This window comes from Eriocheir sinensis, unplaced genomic scaffold, assembly GCF_024679095.1.
Source record: "Eriocheir sinensis breed Jianghai 21 unplaced genomic scaffold, ASM2467909v1 Scaffold555, whole genome shotgun sequence".
In the NCBI taxonomy this organism is placed as follows: domain Eukaryota; kingdom Metazoa; phylum Arthropoda; class Malacostraca; order Decapoda; family Varunidae; genus Eriocheir; species Eriocheir sinensis.
In genome coordinates, this window is record NW_026111893.1 from 226,756 (window position 1) to 247,500 (window position 20,745).

A 20,745-nucleotide genomic window follows, 5' to 3' on the forward strand; every position below is an offset into this window, starting at 1 on the left:
ATGCATGTATAGGTCTTCCTTTAAAGCTTGGCGCACGTAAACGGGATGTGGACGGGGTATTGACTGGGCGTGAAATTATACAAGGAGACAAAATTGCCTGACGTGTAGATTTATATTACATAAAATTGTGACTCTTTGGAACTGGAGACGACGTTAACTGGGCGTGGAACAATACGATGCCAGTTTATATACTTCTTTTACATTTGTGGTGGTTTACTGAACTGAGGCAGACCGACGTTATGTATGCAGGTATTCCTTTAAAATCTGGCTCTCCTAAACGTAATACAGGTGCAGAAATTAACTGAGTGTGGCTAAGTATACATGGAGACAGACTGGAATTACATATATATTATCTTTGAAAAAATGGCTCTTTGAAATTGGATGCGGCGTTAACTGGGTCCGATTAATACATGGAAATAGACTGACATTATGAAAAAAATATATATATATATATATATATATATATATATATATATATATATATATATATATATATATATATATATATATATATATATATATATATATATATATATATATATATATTTACATGACCTGATCCATAAATGAAAAGCCAGTGTCTCTGAAATAGACTTTTCAGCTTTGAGTCAAACCCTGTCACGTAGTGCATTCTTGTGGAAATTAATGTTTTGTTGTTTGTCAAATTGTCGTCAGCTGTGTTTTTCTGTCTATATTAGAGGAATGGCTGAGCTCAGGTGGTTCAGTTGAAGTGTAGGGGAATCTCCATGACGGGCCCAGCCTTCCGAGGGTTCTTCATCCATACAGCCAACGTCTTCTTGACCAAATCAAACACACCTGCAAAGTGACCATCAACAGGTTGGCAGCAGCACCTGACAATGAACACACACTGAGCTGGATGAAAAATTACATATACTGCAACTGACAGATGAGAACAGTGATGACAGATGAAGTCTTTTCAGAACGGGGCTGGCAGGGGTGCGGTGTATGGCTTACAGCTGACCTCACGGTGGCTTGTTGGTGAGCAAGGCAGCACTGTCTTGTAACCCTGGCAGAGCTGTGTGGTCCTGGCCAGTACTTAGCTGGAGGGACTCTTCAATATCCATTTTTTATCTCACAGAGGGAAGTTATTCAAAACCTAACCTAATCTAAACTAGACGCATAGCTCTCTGAGAGTGCGCACCTCTGCCAAAGATCGTCCTGAAAATTGGTATGGGCATCAACTGTGATCCTATGCATCATATGGAAGCATTTGTTTCGAAATTTCATGAAATTCTATTTTTTTTAAACTTCGACCTTGGGCGAACTTTTTGAGGTCAAGGTCAAAGGTCAAGGCCATGCAATGTGTATCATATGGAAGCATTTGTTTTGAAATTTGATGAAATTCTATTTTTTTGGAAACTGACCTTGGGCGAAGTTTTCGAGGTCAAGGTCAAAGGTCAAGGTCAAGGCCATGCAAGGTGCGTCTTTCCATGAGCTAAAATATGAACCAGGTCTGAAATCTCTACGATGATGAGAACCGAAGTTATGGCCAATCAGACGTTTTCTGCGACCCTGACCATTGACCTTTTTAATTATAAAAAATAATGGGTTCTATTATGGATGGACACGCATCATAATATGGAAGCATTTGTTTTGAAATTTGATGAAATTCATTTTTTTGGAAACTTTGACCTTGGGCGAACTTTTCGAGGTCAAGGTCAAAGATCAAGGTCAAGGCCATGCAAGGTGCGTCTTTCCATGAGCTAAAATATGAACCAAGTCTGAAATCTCTACGATGACAGGAACCGAAGTTATGGCCAATCAGACGTTTTCTGCGACCCTGACCATTGACTTTGACATAAAAAGAATTAATGGGTTCTATTATGGATTGACACGCATCATAATATGGAAGCATTTGTTTTGAAATTTGATGAAATTCAATTTTTTGGGAAACTTTGACCTTGGGCGAACTTTTTCGAGGTCAAGGTCAAAGGTCAAGGTCAGGCAAGGTGCATATTTCCATGAGCTAAAATATGAACCAAATATGAAGTCTCTACGATGAAGAGAACTGAAGTTATGGTCAATCAGATGTTTTGTGCGACCTTGACCTTGACCTTGACGTTTGACATAAAAAATTTAATGGGTTCTATTCTGGATGGACACGAAGCTTCCCTGAAAAAATTGGTTGAGATATCCGCAAAAGTGTGTACAGGAGACTGCTCACAAACAAACAAACAAATAAAAAAACTGACTGACTGAAAATATAACCTCCTCCCAACTTCGTTGGCGGAGGTTATAAAGCCAACCTAACCTGACCTAACTCTCTCTCTCAGTGTACTAACCAAGGGCCAGGGTCGAGCTGGGGTCAGTTGGGGTTTCTCCTTGAAGATGGGGAACACAGGGTCTTTGGTGTCTGATAGCACCTCCAGCAGATCCGCCAGGTTTTTGGGGGCTGGAACTGGCTTGCGCGGACCTCTCGGTGCTCGCTGCTGGCCTCGGAGGACCACTTTCTCCGGGATGCCTGTCAGGTGAAGGTACCTGCGCCACGCCAAGCAGGAAACAGTTAATCAAGAATATAGTTCATAATCTCTAATGTTCAATACTCATTTGGTAAGGTACTTAGAGTAAAAGTTTGGAGCATACACTATAGCTGCACGTGGCCTCGGTGATCATCTCCGTACCACTGACCCTTGAAGCTGTGGTGGGTGTGAACCTATCACCCCAGCACGCAGGGCCAGTGCAACCTCTGGGTTATCACAGTTTACCTTCCTCAGGTTTCCCAGGTAACCATTTATCGGCTAGCCCAAGAGGAAGGATGAACAGCTGGGTGGGCTGCATGCCGATTGCCCAGGCCAGGGTTCAAACCCAGGCCAGCAGATTCGTAGTTGGGCTTAGGTAGGACAACAAACGATGATCAAAAATTAAACCTTTGAGACAGCAGAGGAACACACAGATAGAGTAAACAATGCCTCATAAAATCAAAAAGAAAAACGGGGATAGGCACTTGATAAACACAGTAATATCACGAGCTCACCCTTCTCCCTCCTAGAAGAGAAAGTTGTGTGCTTGTTGTCTGGTAGCCCTGGCTCAGACACTTGGTGCCTCTCACAGAACCCAGAACAACCAAGACCCTATCCCTTGACTTTATTCTTGTTGGTGTCGTTTGGGTGCCAATGAAGACATGGCTGCCTCACAAAAGACGCAGATAAAAGCTGGGACGTGCACCAATGGAATGGAGAGAGAGAGAGATGTTGAGTATAAAATGTAGGCAAGAAATGCGCACCATGGACTAGGGAGAAGACAAAGTTTGAGGACACTCTAATCACAGCTAGGACACAGAAATGAATCTATTGAAGACAAAAGTGTTGAATTGTAGAGGAAAGGAAGGCATGCATGCAGCTTGTCCTCTCCTTGCAGCAGCAGGCAAGTGTGCTGGCCAGGAGAGGCAGTTCTTCCCTGCTCCATCACCAGACACTACGGCCCACAGTCCACTTAGAGTACACGGTCGTCCCACGTATAAGACGAGGACATCACACAGTTCCAATCCATGATTCAAGAGAGTAACTCCAGCCTCTGGGCCTCCCACAGAAACAAACTATGATTAAAGGGTTAACTTAAGTGTGGCAAAGAGGCGCGGCTCACCTGTTGGCGTGGAAGTAGTGTTCGCCGACACTCAGCGTCACAATGGACAGCGGGTTCTCATCCCCAGCCCCGGCCGTCCCCACCTCCACGTTCTGGAAGACGTGACCACCATCCGGCCTCATGAAGATCATGTTGACGCCAAAGCCGTCGGCTCCTCCAGTCCCGCGGTCCCTCAGGATGTCGTGCGCCGCCTCCACGGACGTGGCGCTCAGCAGCGCCCGGCAAAGGAAATGAGGCGCTGGCCAAGGGGGGAAGGTTACTGCCAGGAGCACACACTCTCACCACTGATTTATGCAGTGTTACTTATCTCATCACGGGATAAAAACGTCAGAAAAATAATGTCAGCTTAGTTTGGGGGATGTGTTGAGGCTTCCCCTTGAAAGTACTTGGGTCCCTGGAAGGCCACACGGATCAGGCTGAGCCACGGTGAATGGGACCAGACAATGAAGTTGACGGTTAACTCATTTTATCCTTACTTTTCTCCAAACTTTATAACTTCATGGGTACCGTACAAGCCGAGTTGTGGGAAACCACAACTTGGAGAAGAAAAAGAATCCCTCAGCCTGGCGGCCAAGACTGTGCGGCTCTGCCAGGCTGGGAGCTGCGCTCAAACCAGTAACAATGGAGAAACATGTGCCCAGGCAGCCACACTCACGGGTCCTGGCGGGGAAGACCTTCAGAGGGACGATATCATTGATGGCGGAGACCAGGCCGTGGCGGTTGTAGCCGAGGCAGACTCCCGGCAGGTGTCCGGAGTAGCAGAGTGCCGTGAAGCTCTCTGTCCGCGTGCCCAACCTCCCCTCCGGCGCCTCCTCGCTGATGGTGGCGGACACGAGGTACAGGTAGTTCATCATCTCTTCGAATGTGTCTTCTGTGTGGCCCAGCAACACCTGGAGAAGGGTGTTGTGTGTGTCACTACACATGTGAGAGTCAGTGGCCCAGTCAAGGGTATGAGGGAGTGGAGTGGGCATCAGACTCATGCCACAAGAAAAGTATTATTATCATCATCATCATCATTACTATTATTATTATTATTATTATTATTATTATTATTATTATTAGTAGTAGTAGTAGTAGTAGTAGTAGTAGTAGTAGTAGTAGTAGTAGTAGTAGTAGTAGTAGTAGTAGTAGTAGTAGTAGTAGTAGTAGTAGTAGTAGTAGTAGTAGTAGTAGTAGTAGTAGTAGTAGTGGAAGGAGGAGGAGGAGGAGGAATAGTTGTAGTAGTAGTAATTGTAAAGTAGCAGTGTTGGTGGTGAAAGGGGTGGGTGGGTGTAGTAGTAGTAGTAGTAGTAGTAGTAGTAGTAGTAGTAGTAGTAGTAGTAGTAGTAGTAGTAGTAGTAGTAGTAGTAGTAGTAGTAGTAGTAGTAGTAGTAGTAGTAGTAGTAGTAGTAGTAGTAGTAGTAGTAGTAGTAGTAGTAGCAGTAGTAGTAGTAGGAGGAGCAGCAGAAATTACTATTTTCACATTATAATATTCTGCCTTCAAAAAATCAGATTACTGTGATTTTGTGAAGAATGTAATTTGGATGAAAATTGAAAATAACACTGGCCAACAACAAAGTTATCGTCTAAGTTTTTTTTAGCTGATTTAGGACAATTTTGATGTGCTGAATCCAAAATTCACACTGGTTTTACTCAATCAGATCAACTTTTTAATCGATCGCCACATGATGTTTTTTACGTTTGTTTTTAGACGTACGGGTATTTTCTATTTACATGACGATGATGCACCACATCCCTCATCCCAAAAGGAGCTAAATGATCTAGTTCGCGATCTCGGCTTGTCAAAGCCCTCTGCCGAACTGTTGGCATCCAGATTGAAGGAAAGAAAATTCCTCTCTGACAATGCTCGCATCACTTTCTACCGCAACAGACATCAAGAGTACCCTCATTTTTTTTCTGAAGAGAAGGACTTGGTGTACTGTACATATATTGCGCAGCTTCTGCACAAGCTTGGAGTGGCACAGTACCAACGCGAAGATTGGAGACTGTTCACTGACAGCAGCAAGCGATTGCTGAAATGTGTTCTGCTGCACAACGGCAACCAGTTTGCCTCTGTACCCCTCGCTCACTTGACTACACTGAAGTAGAAGTATGAAGCGGTGAAGTACATGCTGGAGAGAGTTCGTTATGATAAGCATGAGTGGTTCATTTGTGTTGACCTGAAGAAGGTGAACTTTTTGTTGGGACAACAGTCTGGGGTCACCCAGTACCCGTGCTTTCTGTGCATGTGGGACAGTAGGGACAAAGCTCAGCATTCCACGAAGAAGGACAGGCCTGTACGGGAGGAGTTGGTGCCATGCAGCGTAAGGAACGTCATAAACAACCCTCTGGTGGACAGAGACGGGATACTCTTCCCACCGCAGCACATCAAGCTCGGCTTGATCAAACAGTTCACCAAAGCTCTGCACAAGGATGGTGGCTGCTTCACTTACTTGTGCCACGCTTTTCAAGGATTAGCCATGGAGAAGTTGAAAGCTGGCATATTTGACGGTCCTCAACTCCGTCAGCTCATCAGAGATCCAGAGTTTGAAAACTCAATGAACGAATTGGAACTGGAAGCGTGGAAGGCTTTTGTTCTTGTCATGAAGAACTTTATTGGCAACAAGAAGGCCAGGAACTACGCAGAACTTGTCACCAATATGCTGACTGCTTTCAGAAACCTCGAATGCAACATGAGCATCAAAATGCATTACTTATTCTCACACATGGATCGGTTTCCTGAGAATCTGGGATCAATGAGCGACGAGCAGGGGGAGAGATTCCATCAGGACATGAAAGAGATGGAGACCAGGTATCAGGGACGCTGGGATGCAGTCATGATGGCTGATTACTGTTGGACTCTGTGGAGAGACATCCCTACCGCTGAGCATTCTAGGAGTTCTAAGAAACTTAAGTTCATGCCCTGAATTTTGAACAATGATGACCTAATATCTAATTTACATGTACTTACCTTTAGCAATGTCTACTATTCAATATACACTTTCAATTTTTGTAACATTTAATTAATGAATCGTGTTAGAAAATTATTTTTTTTACCTTAAAAGCCTATTTCAGATGAAAAATATTAACAAAAATCAACCGAGAATGTCACAAAAATGTAATCAATTTAGTTATAAGATAGGATTTTTTTAAAAATCGACTTAGCACAAAGACCTGACCTGATCAAAAGAAACTGATGTCATTTTCGGATTCAGCGGTGCAAATTTGTCCTAAATCAGTTGAAAAAGCTTAGACAACTTACACTTTTTAACCCAGTGTAATGTTTCAGTTAACTCACCTGGTCTTCCCTGTTGATGCTGAGGTCGGAACAGCCGTTGAGGTCACTGCTGCACGGCTGCTGCTCCACCTGGCCCGCCATGGTCATGATCCTGTCCATGTGCAGCAGGACCAGCTGGGGACAGGCAAGACTTCACTCGAAGCCGCTGCAGAGCCATAGAAGAGGAGAGAGTGGCCATCTTCATCACAGGCGCCATGCTATCACAAAAGCCATGTGAAATTCAAATACACAGTGATACAATAGTGCCCTTTACTGTGCTCTAGGTGTCATCACAGTCTTGAAGAAGTAGTACCTAGAGCTCAAAAGAAACTGCTGTATCGGCATCACTTTGTATTTCATGTGGCTCCTTTGGTAACAATGTGGCGCCTCTGATGAAGGTGGCCACACTCTCCCATTCTGTGGCTGGGGTGCTGTGGTGCAGCCTCACAAACACCACAGTGGGCTGAAGCTCCCAAACAGTATAAGTATTTGCTGGAGACACAAACATAGCCCTGGGGTCAGGCTCTCAAACAGCATGAAAATTTTGTTTATTACTGTAAAGGAAGCAGCTCAAGGGCAAACTTAAAGAAAAACAAAAAAGGTCGCTATGCGCTGCTCCTGCAAAAGAATGTAGAGATGAGTGGCCAGAGGAGAGGTCAATCTCAGATGGAAGGGTGTCTTAATACTCCCCTCTTGACAAAGTTCAACTCGTAGGCAGGAGAGAATACAGATGTTCCAGAGTTTACCACTGAAAGGGGTAAAAGAATGAAGCTGCTGGTCAACTCTTGCATAAGGGATTTGGACAGCATAGGGATGAGCTAGAGTAAAAAGTCGAACGCAGCGGGGCTATGGTAGGGGTGGAGACATGCAGTTAGAGGTTAAGAGGTCAAGGAGACTTATGGATGGGGCACAGCCAGACTAGTGAAGGAGGGCTGTGCTGCGGATGGCTTCCCCCGCCAGAATGCTGCAGCAACACTTACGTGGAGGAAGGGAACTTGAGCCCCATCTGCCGTGCCCTGCAGCTCCCTGAGGTACTGTGGAAAGTTCTCCTTCAAGACTGGAAGGGTTTCGTCATAGGCGGCCCGCCCAGCCTCTGTCTCATAAGCTGGAAGAAGTGTTTCCCGGAGCCACACGGACGACGCCAGATAATCCTGGATGAGGCCCCGGAAGGTGCGTCCCTGTGGAGGAGCCGAGCACAAGGGTGGCGGGAGGTGGGTCATTCAGGCGGGGAGGACGGAGCCTGCCCAGGAGGTAATCCTTTAACTTTCTTCAACGCATGGGGGGCAGCCAAGGGTGCAACAATATTACTTGTAAATGCCCACAACTTGCTGCCCCAATAACAAGTAGTTAGAGGAAGATGCCACAAGACAAAGAACAATAATCTTGGTTTGAAAGCTGTTTTGATATTCCTCTTTTGAATTCAAGTTCAAGAAAGGAGGAAAGAGAGACAAGGAAAAGAGATTGCCGAGTTTACCAGTATAAGGGACAAATGGCCTGCCTCTCTGCTGGCACTCCCCAAAGGGTCAACACTAGAGCCACACAGCTACCAGTGCCTGGATGCCACTCACCACATCAAAGCCCACTTCGTAGTATGTTCCGCTGGTGTAGATGACAGGGATGGCGTTGCGCCGCTCACAATTCCCTGCAGAACTTATGTTGCCTTGGCTGCGGGGGACAGGAAAGGGAGGTGCTGTCATTTGTAGGATGATAGTGCCAATTTCAGGCGGGTCATGAGCACAGTAAACTACAAAATATAAAATGCCTTCAACACCCTGCCCCAGTAAAGCAGAGACTGAGAGAGATGTGTCAGAAGATACACATGAGCAATACTTAGAAAGGAGCAACTGTGATGGTGGTTTGTGACGCAGGAGACAAGGCTGCATGACACGCACTGAAATAATACTCCGTTATGGAATCAAATAAAAAAACTGAAGTGAATTTACATCTGAACATCAGCTGACATTAATAGTTAGTGCTTTCTGTTATGAGTATGTAAACAGAAAGTAGGAATAGTAACAGTAGTAATAGTAGTAGCTAGTAGTAGTAGTAGTATAAAAAAAAACCAGTTGTTTCATTTCAGCTATCCATCCACAAGTTTTGAGAGAAGTGGCACATGCACATTGTTAGGTCATGATTGGGTGAAAGTTAACTGTTTTGATAAATGTTCAAGCAATGTTTTCAGTAATGTTTATGAATGAAAAAAAACCTCACACCTTCTTATATAAATCCCAAACATGCCAATTTAATAAAAAAATATACCATACAAGAACATGAAACACAAGCTTGTAAACAACAGCTTTACCTTAACATGGTGTCAGGGAGAAAAGTCCACAACAGAACAGAAGGTCACGCCCGCACCTCCTCAAGGCACTCTGCAAAGGAAGACAATGAGGAGTCACGAGGCATTGCTGGAGTGTCATCGATTGCATCAAGATCACTTACTTCACTTGTCTGCTACATGTGATTAACAAGACAGAGAAATTTTCCTGATGAGATGAGGCGCTGCGGGGTTGTGGACGACAAAACGAAATGTGCGGCCATGACCAACAGTATCAGGATGCCAACCTTTAAAGCAAGAGGTGTCAAACAGTGCCAGGGTTGGGGCCTCACCATGACACAGCAGAACATGATGAGAGAAAGGACAAAAGACCAAGGACATAAGATAATAGTAATCTCTAGCTGCCACACACTAAGGAGCAGTGACAGCGTGACGCTGCAAGCATAGACTTAATAAGTGTATTCATGTGAAATGTTTTCGTCTACCCTTGTCCTTGTCACTCCGGGGTCACCAATTGTTGGTGGTAGCGAGTGTTTTGAGCGCCATCCAATTGTTCGTGTTTCTCGTCGCGTGCCCTGTTGTCCGCGTCTTGTGTATCTTCATTGTTAACTCTTCCTGTTACTCGCTTATCTCTGACTGTCCGTCCATGTCCTCTTGTTGTCCACTTCTACACATTGTTCCACACACACACCAACACGTAAATGTTATCCACGCTTGACAACATTCACACACACGCATACACACACAAACACCTATTCTATGTGCTATGCTTGTCCTAATGATAATGATAATAATAATAATAATGATAATAATGTTTGTCGAAATAAAGTAACCCTGGCGGATATGAGTTTCTGTACCCGTAAACCAATTAGCACTCAGAACACTCGCTGCCATCAACAGTCACACCCGCCTCTGATAAGTAGGCAAGGGTGTCACCGCCTACCCAGCTGTGTGTGGCACTCTTACGGAATGTTGGTCCCGCCTGGTTCGGGGGCCTAAGCTGCCAGTTATGCATTTTCTGCTGCAGTGTTACCACGCAGGGAGAGCGAGCCGTCCTGCCAGGGCTCCCCAGCTTCATTCACACTTTCTATTACACTCTAAATCATGCTTGAAATGAGATATGAAACTATATTACCAAGTATAAAAACACAAGAAAAGTAGAGACAACTACGAGCATGGTCGTACAGTACTGAGTCGCCTTGGAAGTCTGACTCTGCAGTGCATTCTGCACTCTGCAAGCCCCCTTCTCTCCTCGTTCTGTTGTCATACACTGGCAGTGAGGAGGGGAGCCCTGCCACTTTTCCCTTGCAACTTATTCTTCTTGTTCTTCGTGGGTTGTGTGCGTGTACTGCCTTAGTGCAAACAAAAGATATCGAAATACTTGGTACTATAGTTTCATATCTCATTTCAAGCATGATTTTGAGAGTAATAGAAAGTGTGAATGAAGCTGGGGAGCCCTGGCAGGACGGCTCGCTCGCCCAGCGTGGTACCTATATATATATATATATATATATATATATATATATATATATATATATATATATATATATATATATATATATATATATATATATATATATATATATATATATATATATATATCTATATATATACGATAACAGAAAACCTTATTCCCGATAACCGATAACTGATAATGAAAAACCTTAACGGCGATAACCGATATTCGTTAACTAGAGACACAAATATAGGCGATAACCGATAACCGATACCCAATATAAATCCACAATTCCGATACTAGCTAGCGATAAGTCCGATAGGCGAAAACGATACTATATTGATATTTCAGATAGAACAACGTTGATGAATTCAAATTTTCATTATCCGTATTTTAGGAAACTTACAAAACCTTAAAACCACACATTGACACGTACATATGGACGGTAATACTAAAAATGCCTGAATCGGTGTTGTGTTGTTTGGCGTCCCCACCGTCAAAAATTGTTTACAAACACTGGTCTCTCGTGAACGGTGCATGCTCAGACCAGCAAGCGTAGACCTGTACAGTCTCACAAAGCTTTTAAACCGTAATTAAGAGTTGCTGGAAGGCTGAATCAGACATATAGTACCACTACCATCATCCTCGATGTTTTAGAACGACACTCTGTACGAGTTGTATTTATATGTACAGAGTGTACAGACGTCAAAAAAAGTATCGGTGCACTATAAGTACGAATCATTCTGACACCACGGAACGAAGGACGATGAAAAGAAGTGGCCGACTTGATACACGTTGGTAGCCCTGCTGTGAGGTGGATGCCATAAATCACCAGCCAGCGTGATATTACATACAGATTCACATATGTGGTTACGTGTAACGGCCTATCTGCGTGCGTCGATAATGCAACATAACACTGTCACGTGGTTTTTACCGTAACACTTTACGTGTGGAAAAAAAACATAACTGCACTTCACCTATGAAATGGGGTATGTGAACTTTACAACATGGTAATCGAATACGGGTCATGCATATATTATAGCTGTTATTACTCAGTCATAATTATGCTGTTATAATACAACTACGTAGTAATATGTTTGCTGTTATAATACTACTTTTAGGAGAAAAAAACGCGTGTTTCATTTTTTTATTAATATATTAATAAGCCGTATAGGCACCACCTGCTGCTAGGACAGCATCCAGCCGTTTAGGCATGGATGCCACCAACGCACTAGTCATTTCTTACCCAAGTGGACGACGGAGGTGCTCCCATGCTTGCAGTGCACTTCTGACGACAGCAGCACGGTTCCGTCCCTGGTCCCGCTCAGGCATATGTCGGACCATTGCTGCCCAGACGTGCTCGATAGGGTTGAGGTCTGGCGATTTGGGTGGATGTGGCACCAGAGTGACGTTTGGATGTCGGCCAAACCACTCTAACAACCCGGCATGTGTGGATTGGGCTGTTATCCTGGAGAATGTAGAAAGGCTTTCCCTCGGGGAACAGCAATGTCTCTACCGTGGGAAGAAGGACCTCCACCAGGATTTCAACATACTTATCACCTGTTAAATATCCCGGTCCAACATCAGCCAACTCCCAACGCCCGCCCCTGCTGGTAGCAATTACATTTTTAATGTCGTATCTGAAACATTATAACCATTTATGTAGTAGTCACATAAAACCTCCTCTGTAACTGATATTGAAAGGTGTATTGCAGCCTACCAAGTCTATGTCTTGTCCTTGATATTCAAAGTTAGTGTAATTATAGCCATGCAAGCATAACTGTAATTACTCTAACTAGCAGTAGACAGAAGACAGATAACACAAATCTGTGGGGTGGATGCAGGCACCTGTAGTAACCACCAACTTGTTTACGTATCCATGAGAGAGAGAGAGAGAGAGAGAGAGAGAGAGAGAGAGAGAGAGAGAGAGAGAGAGAGAGAGAGAGAGAGAGAGAGAGAGAGAGAGAGAGAGAGAGAGAGAGAGAGAGAGAGAGAGAGAGAGAGAGAGAGAGAGAGAGAGAGAGAGACTAACCTGGTACCACATGTTCGCAAAACATATTGTGCTGCTGATGTGCCATCCGAGTAGAAAGTCTTTTCATCACAAAAGACTACACGCTCCCAAAACTCTGCTGGCATGTCAGCATACTCGAGCGCATACTCTATGGGCGGCTCCATGTTACGCTCGCTTAGTTTCTGCTTTGCGGCTGGCCTGCGACCTCGGTAATCCCTGCTGTGAAGCCTGTTGCGTATGGTTTGCGTGCTGCACTGCAGACCCTGGTCACGGCGAATGTCGACAGCAGGTGTGAATGGGTCATCATCGATGGCGTTATTTATGGCCTAGATATAAAACCACAAACACACAATCCTTATGGTATGGTGTTTGGTGAACAGTAACACGGGATATCATTGTATTACAACATCGTGTGTAGCACCTGTGTCTGCGTTCCGCCGAATCCACCGTGCTGCTGTGTTCCGGTGAATATGAAGCTGACGGGCAATATCAGTAATGGTGACACCCTTAGCATGGAGGGCTACGACAGCCCCTCGTGTCTCCTGTGATGTTTCCATGTTAATTGGCATGACCATAATACGAAGATAACCACGTAAACTTCCTGTCAGTCTTTGAAATGTTTCTGGATCTGAGTTATGAAACAATCGCTGTGTGGTTCGAATCTTACTAACAAGCCACAGTCAGGCACGCCAACCCTCCCACAATATCAGCGGATGCTCGAATGTTTGCTGTAGGCATCGCACCCCCTGTGCACCGATACTTTTTTTGACGTCTGTACGTCGTTCTAGAAACAGCGAGGATGGTGGTACTGTATGTTTGATTCAGCTTTCCAGCAACTCTTAATGGGTTAAAAAAGCATTGTGAGACTGAACAGGTCTACACTTAATGGCCTGAGCATGCGCAGTTCACGAGAGACCAGTGTTTGTAAACAAAAGCGCCAGCTTTTGACGATGGGACACCAAATAACACAACACCGGGTGCCTTCAGTATCATGGCATGGTCACAAACGAATATGGAATATCAAATTTGAGGCAGTGAATAATCATTTTTGGGGCAAAGTAAAATGATTTTTCTCTATGATGTATTGATTTTTGAGTAGCATAAAAAAAAATAACCTAGTGTTTTAATTTTCATGATCTAAGCATGAAATCTCATCACCGAAGATATTTCATATCCCGAAGTTTTTTCATACAACACCGGGCCACGCATGCGCAGTAGGGAGACAACGTTTTTTTCTGAGAGGCGGAAAAAAAGTAGCGATTATCGCTAGTTTGGTTACAAAAGTAACGAAGATACCGATATATATTTAAATAAGTAGCGGACGGTCGATAATCCGATTTTGTTATCAGCGATAAAGTATCGCGATAACGCCCAGCTATGTATATATATATATATATATATATATATATATATATATATATATATATATATATATATATATATATATATATATATATATATATATATATATATATATATATATATATATATATACCACGGTGTTGTGTCGTCTAGGATTGATTAAAATTCTTTCCGACTGCCCCGAGCGTGAGCGGGACTTCTTTACCTTTCATTCCTCGTAAGAGGGTGGGGGCGTCAGGTTGGCTGCTTAAATGCAACCTCTGGCGTGAAGTCTTTTAGCTCATCAGGTGGCATGGTTGGTATGCGCCTTGATTTCTTTTCAGAAAGTACGAGTTCGATTCCTGGCACAAGTGGTTTGTTGAGATGTTTTTCTGTCGGTTAAAGACAGTTCCTTGATATATATATATATATATATATATATATATATATATATATATATATATATATATATATATATATATATATATATATATATATATATATATATATATATATATATATATATAGGGAAGGTAAACTGTGGGCACCTGCTGCATGGACGGCACACTGACGTACCCTGCGTCCCAGGGTTCTTACCCTAAATCCTGTCAACAGTGGTGTTCTGCATGGCTCTGTTCTATCTCCCACTATCTTTCTATTGTTCAGTATATAATATTTCCATAACAGACTGACTTATGCTCACCCCTACGCCGATGACTCTACTCTGTACTACTCAACATCATTATAGTCAAGCCCAAAGCCTAATGGAACGGATCGAGTTGAGCACTGAGGCAAAGCGTAGCTAAAGCGTATGCGCCCAATTAACCTTTAGGTACTAATCATTTTTCGTACCTTAAGAGCAAACCAAGATAATAGTAGCTGATATGCATCTTGGCGAGGTAAAAGGTTTGAAGTCGTCTATTCCAGTCTTAATTGATTTACGGCAGACTAGCAAGCCGTCCTACATGCAATTGCTATCAGGTAGGCCTACTTGCTGTATTTATATTCTTGCATATAATGTCTTTGAATCTTTTTTATGCCTTCTAATGTTCCTAACAGTAATATCACCTGATGTGAAACTATAAAGCTCTTCGTTGTGGGTGTGAGAGGTGTGTTAATTACGTCACCAATTAAGGCTGTTTAATGTTTATGAGGATGGTTGTTGAGGGAGATGAAAGCCTGAGTAGGGGAGTCAGTCCCAATGCTGCGAGTGAGAAGCACGGAACAGTCGTTGGCAGACCTATTTGGAGATGTAATATTCAGTGTTACTGGCAGAGAGTGAGAGGGTGCTGAAAAGGATTGTGAAGGAATTTAACAGGGTAAATAAGAATTAAGAAAGCTGAAAGCAAATGTTGGCAAAAAAAAAAAAAACAGTCCATCGAAATTGAAAAGATATTCTGAGTTGGGCAGAGGACGATGAGAGAAGAGAAGTTAGGGGACGTAATTAATCTTAAGTACATAGAGGCAGTTCTGTGTAAGCGTGGGAACATGAGAGAGAGAGAGAGAGAGAGAGAGAGAGAGAGAGAGAGAGAGAGAGAGAGAGAGAGAGAGAGAGAGAGAGAGAGAGAGAGAGAGAGAGAGAGAGAGAGAGAGAGAGAGAGAGAGAGAGAGATGAAGTAGTTTTCCTGTATGGCTCCAAATGCTGCAAAACAGACTGCCGCTGTTAATGAAACAATTTACATTCTATTGAATGCCTCCAGATGTAAACTAAATTAAAGACCTATCTTAGTTACAGAGGCGGTGAACTCCAGAGCGGTCTGTGAGGGAGCTAGTCCTTAAGACGTTTCGTTTGTCACTGTTGGTGACATATGTATATGCTGGATAAGTTGTGGCAAGTATACTTTACTTCTGTACTTCTGTATCAAGAACAAATGAACTTTTCGAGAGTTGTGCTTTGGAGACAGCAACACTATATATTATTATTATTATTATTATCACTCGGCTAACGTGCTTCGGGACAGCCCTAACACACGGTGCGCCTAACCTAACCTAACCTAACCAAATTCGGCAAGTCCCTCCTCCATAACCCCCGTCATAGAGACCTACTCCCACCCGCCCTCCCTCCCCCCACTAGACCCACAAGACACCACAATATTCTAGTACCGGTCAAAACTCGCACCGATAGATATCGGCTTAGTGCGATACCGACACTTGTGAGGGTCATTAACACCTCCATGATCACATGACCCCTCCATTCCATCCAACACACACACACACACACACACACACACACACACACACACACACACACACACACACACACACACATCACCCTTCCCCACTTCCCCCATTACTCACCACATGAAACTCATTGTATGGTTTTTTGTGTATTTTCAGCCTTATGGCTGCCTACAAATGAATAAGCCATTTATTATTATTATTATTATTATTATTATTATTATTATTATTATTATTATTATTATTATGCCACGCACTATAGCCTTGCCCTGGCTGCCGCCGCCTGACGCACGCCTCAACACTGGCACGGTCGACACAGCTAAAGGCATCTGCTTGGAAACTCATACCAAGGTCAGCAGATAAGTACAAATCAAAAATACACAATTAAGATTTTTCTTAATGTCAAATTCCCCTTTCATTCTGTATTATCTTTCCAATACGTGTTGAGCCGCTGCGGTACTCTCTGCTCGGTGGGCACTGTTCCTCCTGCTGGCTGGCCCCAAGGGTTAACGTGCTACACTCCCTGGCCGGCACCCTGCATATACCTAAACGCTGCTCAGTACTCACGCCACTGCCCCGCACTGACACTAGGGGCCGCGGCGCAGCCTTGGGGGGGAGCGCCGTGAATGGCTGCCGCGAGCCGCGTCACTGCCATCGCGGCTCACGAGTGGCCAGCGTGAGGCACAGTTAAATCTTTTCATGTATCTAATCATTCGTACGCTGACGCCCTAAAGAGCCGCGCTGAGGCGAGGGTGTGCACGTGTGCTGCTACTATGAGGGTGCAGTTACCAAGGCTGTGACCGCTTGTGTGTGCAGCGGGGTGAAAGTCGGTCTAATATAATTCTATTAAAAGTTAATTGACTCCCTATATAGGTATCTACACAAGTGTGCTCACACGACAAAAAAGATCCCGTAGAAAAGTAGCAGCAAAGTGGCGCACAGCCTATTTTGTGAATAGCCCAGCAGGGCCTTAAATGATCACTGTAATTTTATGAGGACAGGTGTGTGTGTGTGTGTGTGTGTGTGTGTGTGTGTGTGTGTGTGTGTGTGTGTGTGTGTGTTGATCTGTGCTGTAGTAGATGGTCACTTCTACCCCAAATCCTTTCAGCAGTGCATGGTGTTATGCTAGGCTCGATCTGTTCTATCTCCCACTACCCTTCTATTGTTCAATATGATCTTTCCCCAACAGCCTGAACCAGTGACATCTCAAGTAATGGACGGCGGACTCTTTTCATTTTGCGGCGCCCTCGTTATTAAGCCGCGAATTTTGGAAAATCAACCGCTTTTTTTGCGAATCGCCATAACTCCCTTATTAGTCCAGTAAATCTGGAGCAAAATTGGCCAAACCCACCACTAATTGCAAAAGAAATGAAACCACTTGTATTTTGTGTCTTTTGATCGTGGAAATAACATATCCAAAATCCCACTCAATCCAAGCATTGGAACATTGTCAATTTTAGGGTTGAAGATGGACGGTCTGGGTGGAAAAATTTCACCTACGTTGGTAAAAAATATTAAGATTACTCAATCATTTTTATTATCTCACTCAGCATTTTTCTTTTCAGGTAACAGCAGGGATGGAAGGTGAATGTGCATTCTGTAGTGAGCCCCTTTCCAATGGATCCCAGGTGACCAAATTAGGAGACAAAGGGGTCGCAGGAATTATCAAGACCAGTGCTTTGAACAACGATGATGTACAAGTTCAATCAGGGCAATTCGTGCATACAAAATGTCGGAGAGATTATGACAGAGATGGTGGGAGACGTAAACGTCCATTAATAGTGGAAAAACACCAGAGTCTTCGATCGAGCGAACCAACATTTTGCTTTAAAGGACAGTGCCTGTTTTGTGGGTTTGGGGACAAATATCAAGGAAAGCAAAAAGATCACTTGCTCATTCCTGTTCGAACAATAATTTTCCAGGAAACTGTGAAAAAAATATGTGATGACCGTGGTGATAAGTGGTCAGAAACTGTATTGATGAGAATTAGCTGTGTCCATGACCTACATGCCGCTGATGCGGTTTATCATCAGCTATGCAATGTGAACTTTAGAACATTAAAACAGACTCCTGTGTGCTTTCAGCGTAACTGTGATAGCAACTCTAGTGTGAAAAAACGAAAAAGAGGGAGACCTGTAGGTACTGACAGAGAGGAGGCATTTCTGAAAGTCGTTGATGATCTTGAGGCTAACGATGAAGAACTCACAACCGTCCAGGACCTTATTCTGCAGATGGCAGACAGGTTACAGGAATCTGAATCTGAAAGCGAAGCATATGGCGTAACACACATGAAAGAAATCCTCAGGCAACATTTCGGGGACAAAATTGTGATTGCAGAAGTGAATGGAAAGAACAATGTTGTAACATTTAGGCAGAAAGCTTCATCAATTATTAGCGACTTTACAGTCAGCCTAGGGAACAGATCTAGAAGCTGAGAAGCTTCGGTTAATTGAGGCAACTGTTAAGTTAATTAAATCTGACATTAAGTCCATTGTTCAGAGTAAAGATCTCTACCCAACCACTTTAGAAATGAACTCTGTTCAGGAAACGTCTGCCTTTTTGCCAAACACTTTGCGACATTTCTTGGACTGTCTGTTTGTTGGAAAAAATAAAGATGTCAAAGCACTCAAAGTGTCATCCATAGGACAGGCTCTCATGCAAGCAACTAGGCCCAAGGTTCTGTTAGCCCCTTTGCAGCTAGGCTTAGGGGTGCAGATGCATTCACACTTTGCTTCTCGTTTTCTTGTTGATTGTTTGTACAAACATGGATTTTGCTGTTCCTATTCTGAAATTCAGAATTACCAGAGAAGTGCTGCCACTCAAAGCGGAACAGATATCCCTGGTTATATACCAGGTCATTTCATACAGTATGCTGCTGACAACGTTGACCACAACATTCGCACATTAGATGGCAGTGGTACTTTTCATGGAATGGGTACACTCGCAAACATCACTCCCAAGGTAGCAAGTGCATCTGTTATTAAGAGGGTAACTGTGACTGCTAAGGACACCAAAGGGATTGCTCCAAGTTGTAAGGTGCAATTGTAGAGCCGGTTGCAGCACAAGACATTGTGGATGCAAGAAATTGACTATTCCTTGCACGGCAGCATGTGGAGAATGCAAAGGCATTTGTGAAAATAAGGAAGAAGTAGATGATGAGACTGATGACATTTAGCTATGTATTAGACTGATATTAAATCATAGGCCAACGCATAAATTGCAAACAACCTTAGTTAGTAACATAAGTAATCTATTCTACTTTATTGCATTTTTAATATAATTATTATATTTTTGGGCTAAAAGGGGTAGTATTCTCCCGAATTGGGCCGTAAACCCCTAAAATCCATATTTCTGGAAGATTAACATGAAATGATCAAGGAAACAAAATAATAGGTTCCTATTGTAAAAAAATAATGATTTATTCTCAGATATATACTAAAAAGGTTGCTATATTTTTCTTCCTAAACCTTCAATCTACAGTGTGAAAAATCATAATTTTCCAATGCTTGGATTAAGTGGGATTTTTAATATGTTATTTCTATCACAAAAACACACTAAATGCAGGCAGTTTCATTTCTTTTGCAATTAGTGGTGGGTCAAACCCTACTTTTACTGGACTATATTTCTGGGGCTACAGAAATGTTTTTGGTATCAATCGACGGCAAAATGAAAGGGCTATATTTTGTAGTAAGCGACCGGGCTCAAAAACAGACTCGAAATAAATCGAATAAATTCGCAAAAAACGGCTCTGAAAAAAACTGTTTTTGAGTTCCCATCGTTGAAACCCACTCATTTTTTGAGAATTTCAAAATAACCTATTTAACAAATAGTTTAGCCCTACCAATGTGCTTTCCAATATGATGCATAACATTTCCCTACTCCCAGTAGTTTCGTCGCTAGAGCTCAAAACGTAAACCCTTTTGAGAGCGATTTTGACGAACTCCAGACACTTTGCCGTTTTTGTCTAGTGTGGCATTGCTATTGCCTCTAGAAGGCTTTACTTTGACATGTAACCCCTCGTGGCAATGTAGTTTGACCAGCTCGAAGCATATTTTGATAACTCGATTCCAAGTTTGTCGTCGAGCCGTCACAAAATAGCCTGCTTTTCGGCCTTTTGCCGCGATTTGGACATGTTCTAGGCCTTTGCTTATAACTTTTTTTTATTGATTTAGTGCTTTTAAATTTATTTTCTGATTATTAATCTGTATTAATAGAGCTTTAATTTGCCACCAAGCACGCTTTCCTAGTTTCAGTATTTTTGCTCGAGCTTGACCAGAAGTCGCGACGAAAATTCGCCGAATCTGACTCATTTCACGCGCCGCGACGAAAAAACTTCCTGGCGCCACAAAAATTAATACATCTGCATAAACATTCATACATGAACACTTCAATATGTTGACTATCTTGTATTAAGGCCATTTTAAGATATCTATATGAAAAGCTACTTTTTTATATATAATCATTTCACTATATAAATCAACCTATATTAAGCCTTATTATACGTGTTATTTTTTTTTTTAGCATCCAACCCTATTTCTTCCCATTTATGAATAATACATTTAATTTGCTTTCTTTTGATTCCAAATATGAATGTATATATGTATGTGTGACGGCTCGACGAC

At 43.0% G+C, this 20,745-nt stretch overlaps 1 protein-coding gene across 1 annotated transcript in view; it reads right to left on the bottom strand.

The window, feature by feature from the left end:
- Positions 1–1,948: 1,948 nt before the first annotated feature.
- Positions 1,949–20,745, bottom strand: part of LOC126993084 (uncharacterized) — a 24,591-nt gene continuing 5,794 nt past the window's right edge. The window contains exons 2-9 of the mRNA XM_050851918.1: positions 9,162–9,231; positions 8,428–8,524; positions 7,840–8,037; positions 6,881–6,994; positions 4,259–4,493; positions 3,604–3,841; positions 2,304–2,499; positions 1,949–1,987 (exon numbers count right to left, since the gene is read on the bottom strand). Of these exons, the coding sequence (XP_050707875.1) occupies positions 1,949–1,987; positions 2,304–2,499; positions 3,604–3,841; positions 4,259–4,493; positions 6,881–6,994; positions 7,840–8,037; positions 8,428–8,524; positions 9,162–9,169 (1,125 nt within the window). The 5' untranslated portion in view covers positions 9,170–9,231. The remainder of the gene's footprint in view (positions 1,988–2,303; positions 2,500–3,603; positions 3,842–4,258; positions 4,494–6,880; positions 6,995–7,839; positions 8,038–8,427; positions 8,525–9,161; positions 9,232–20,745) is intronic.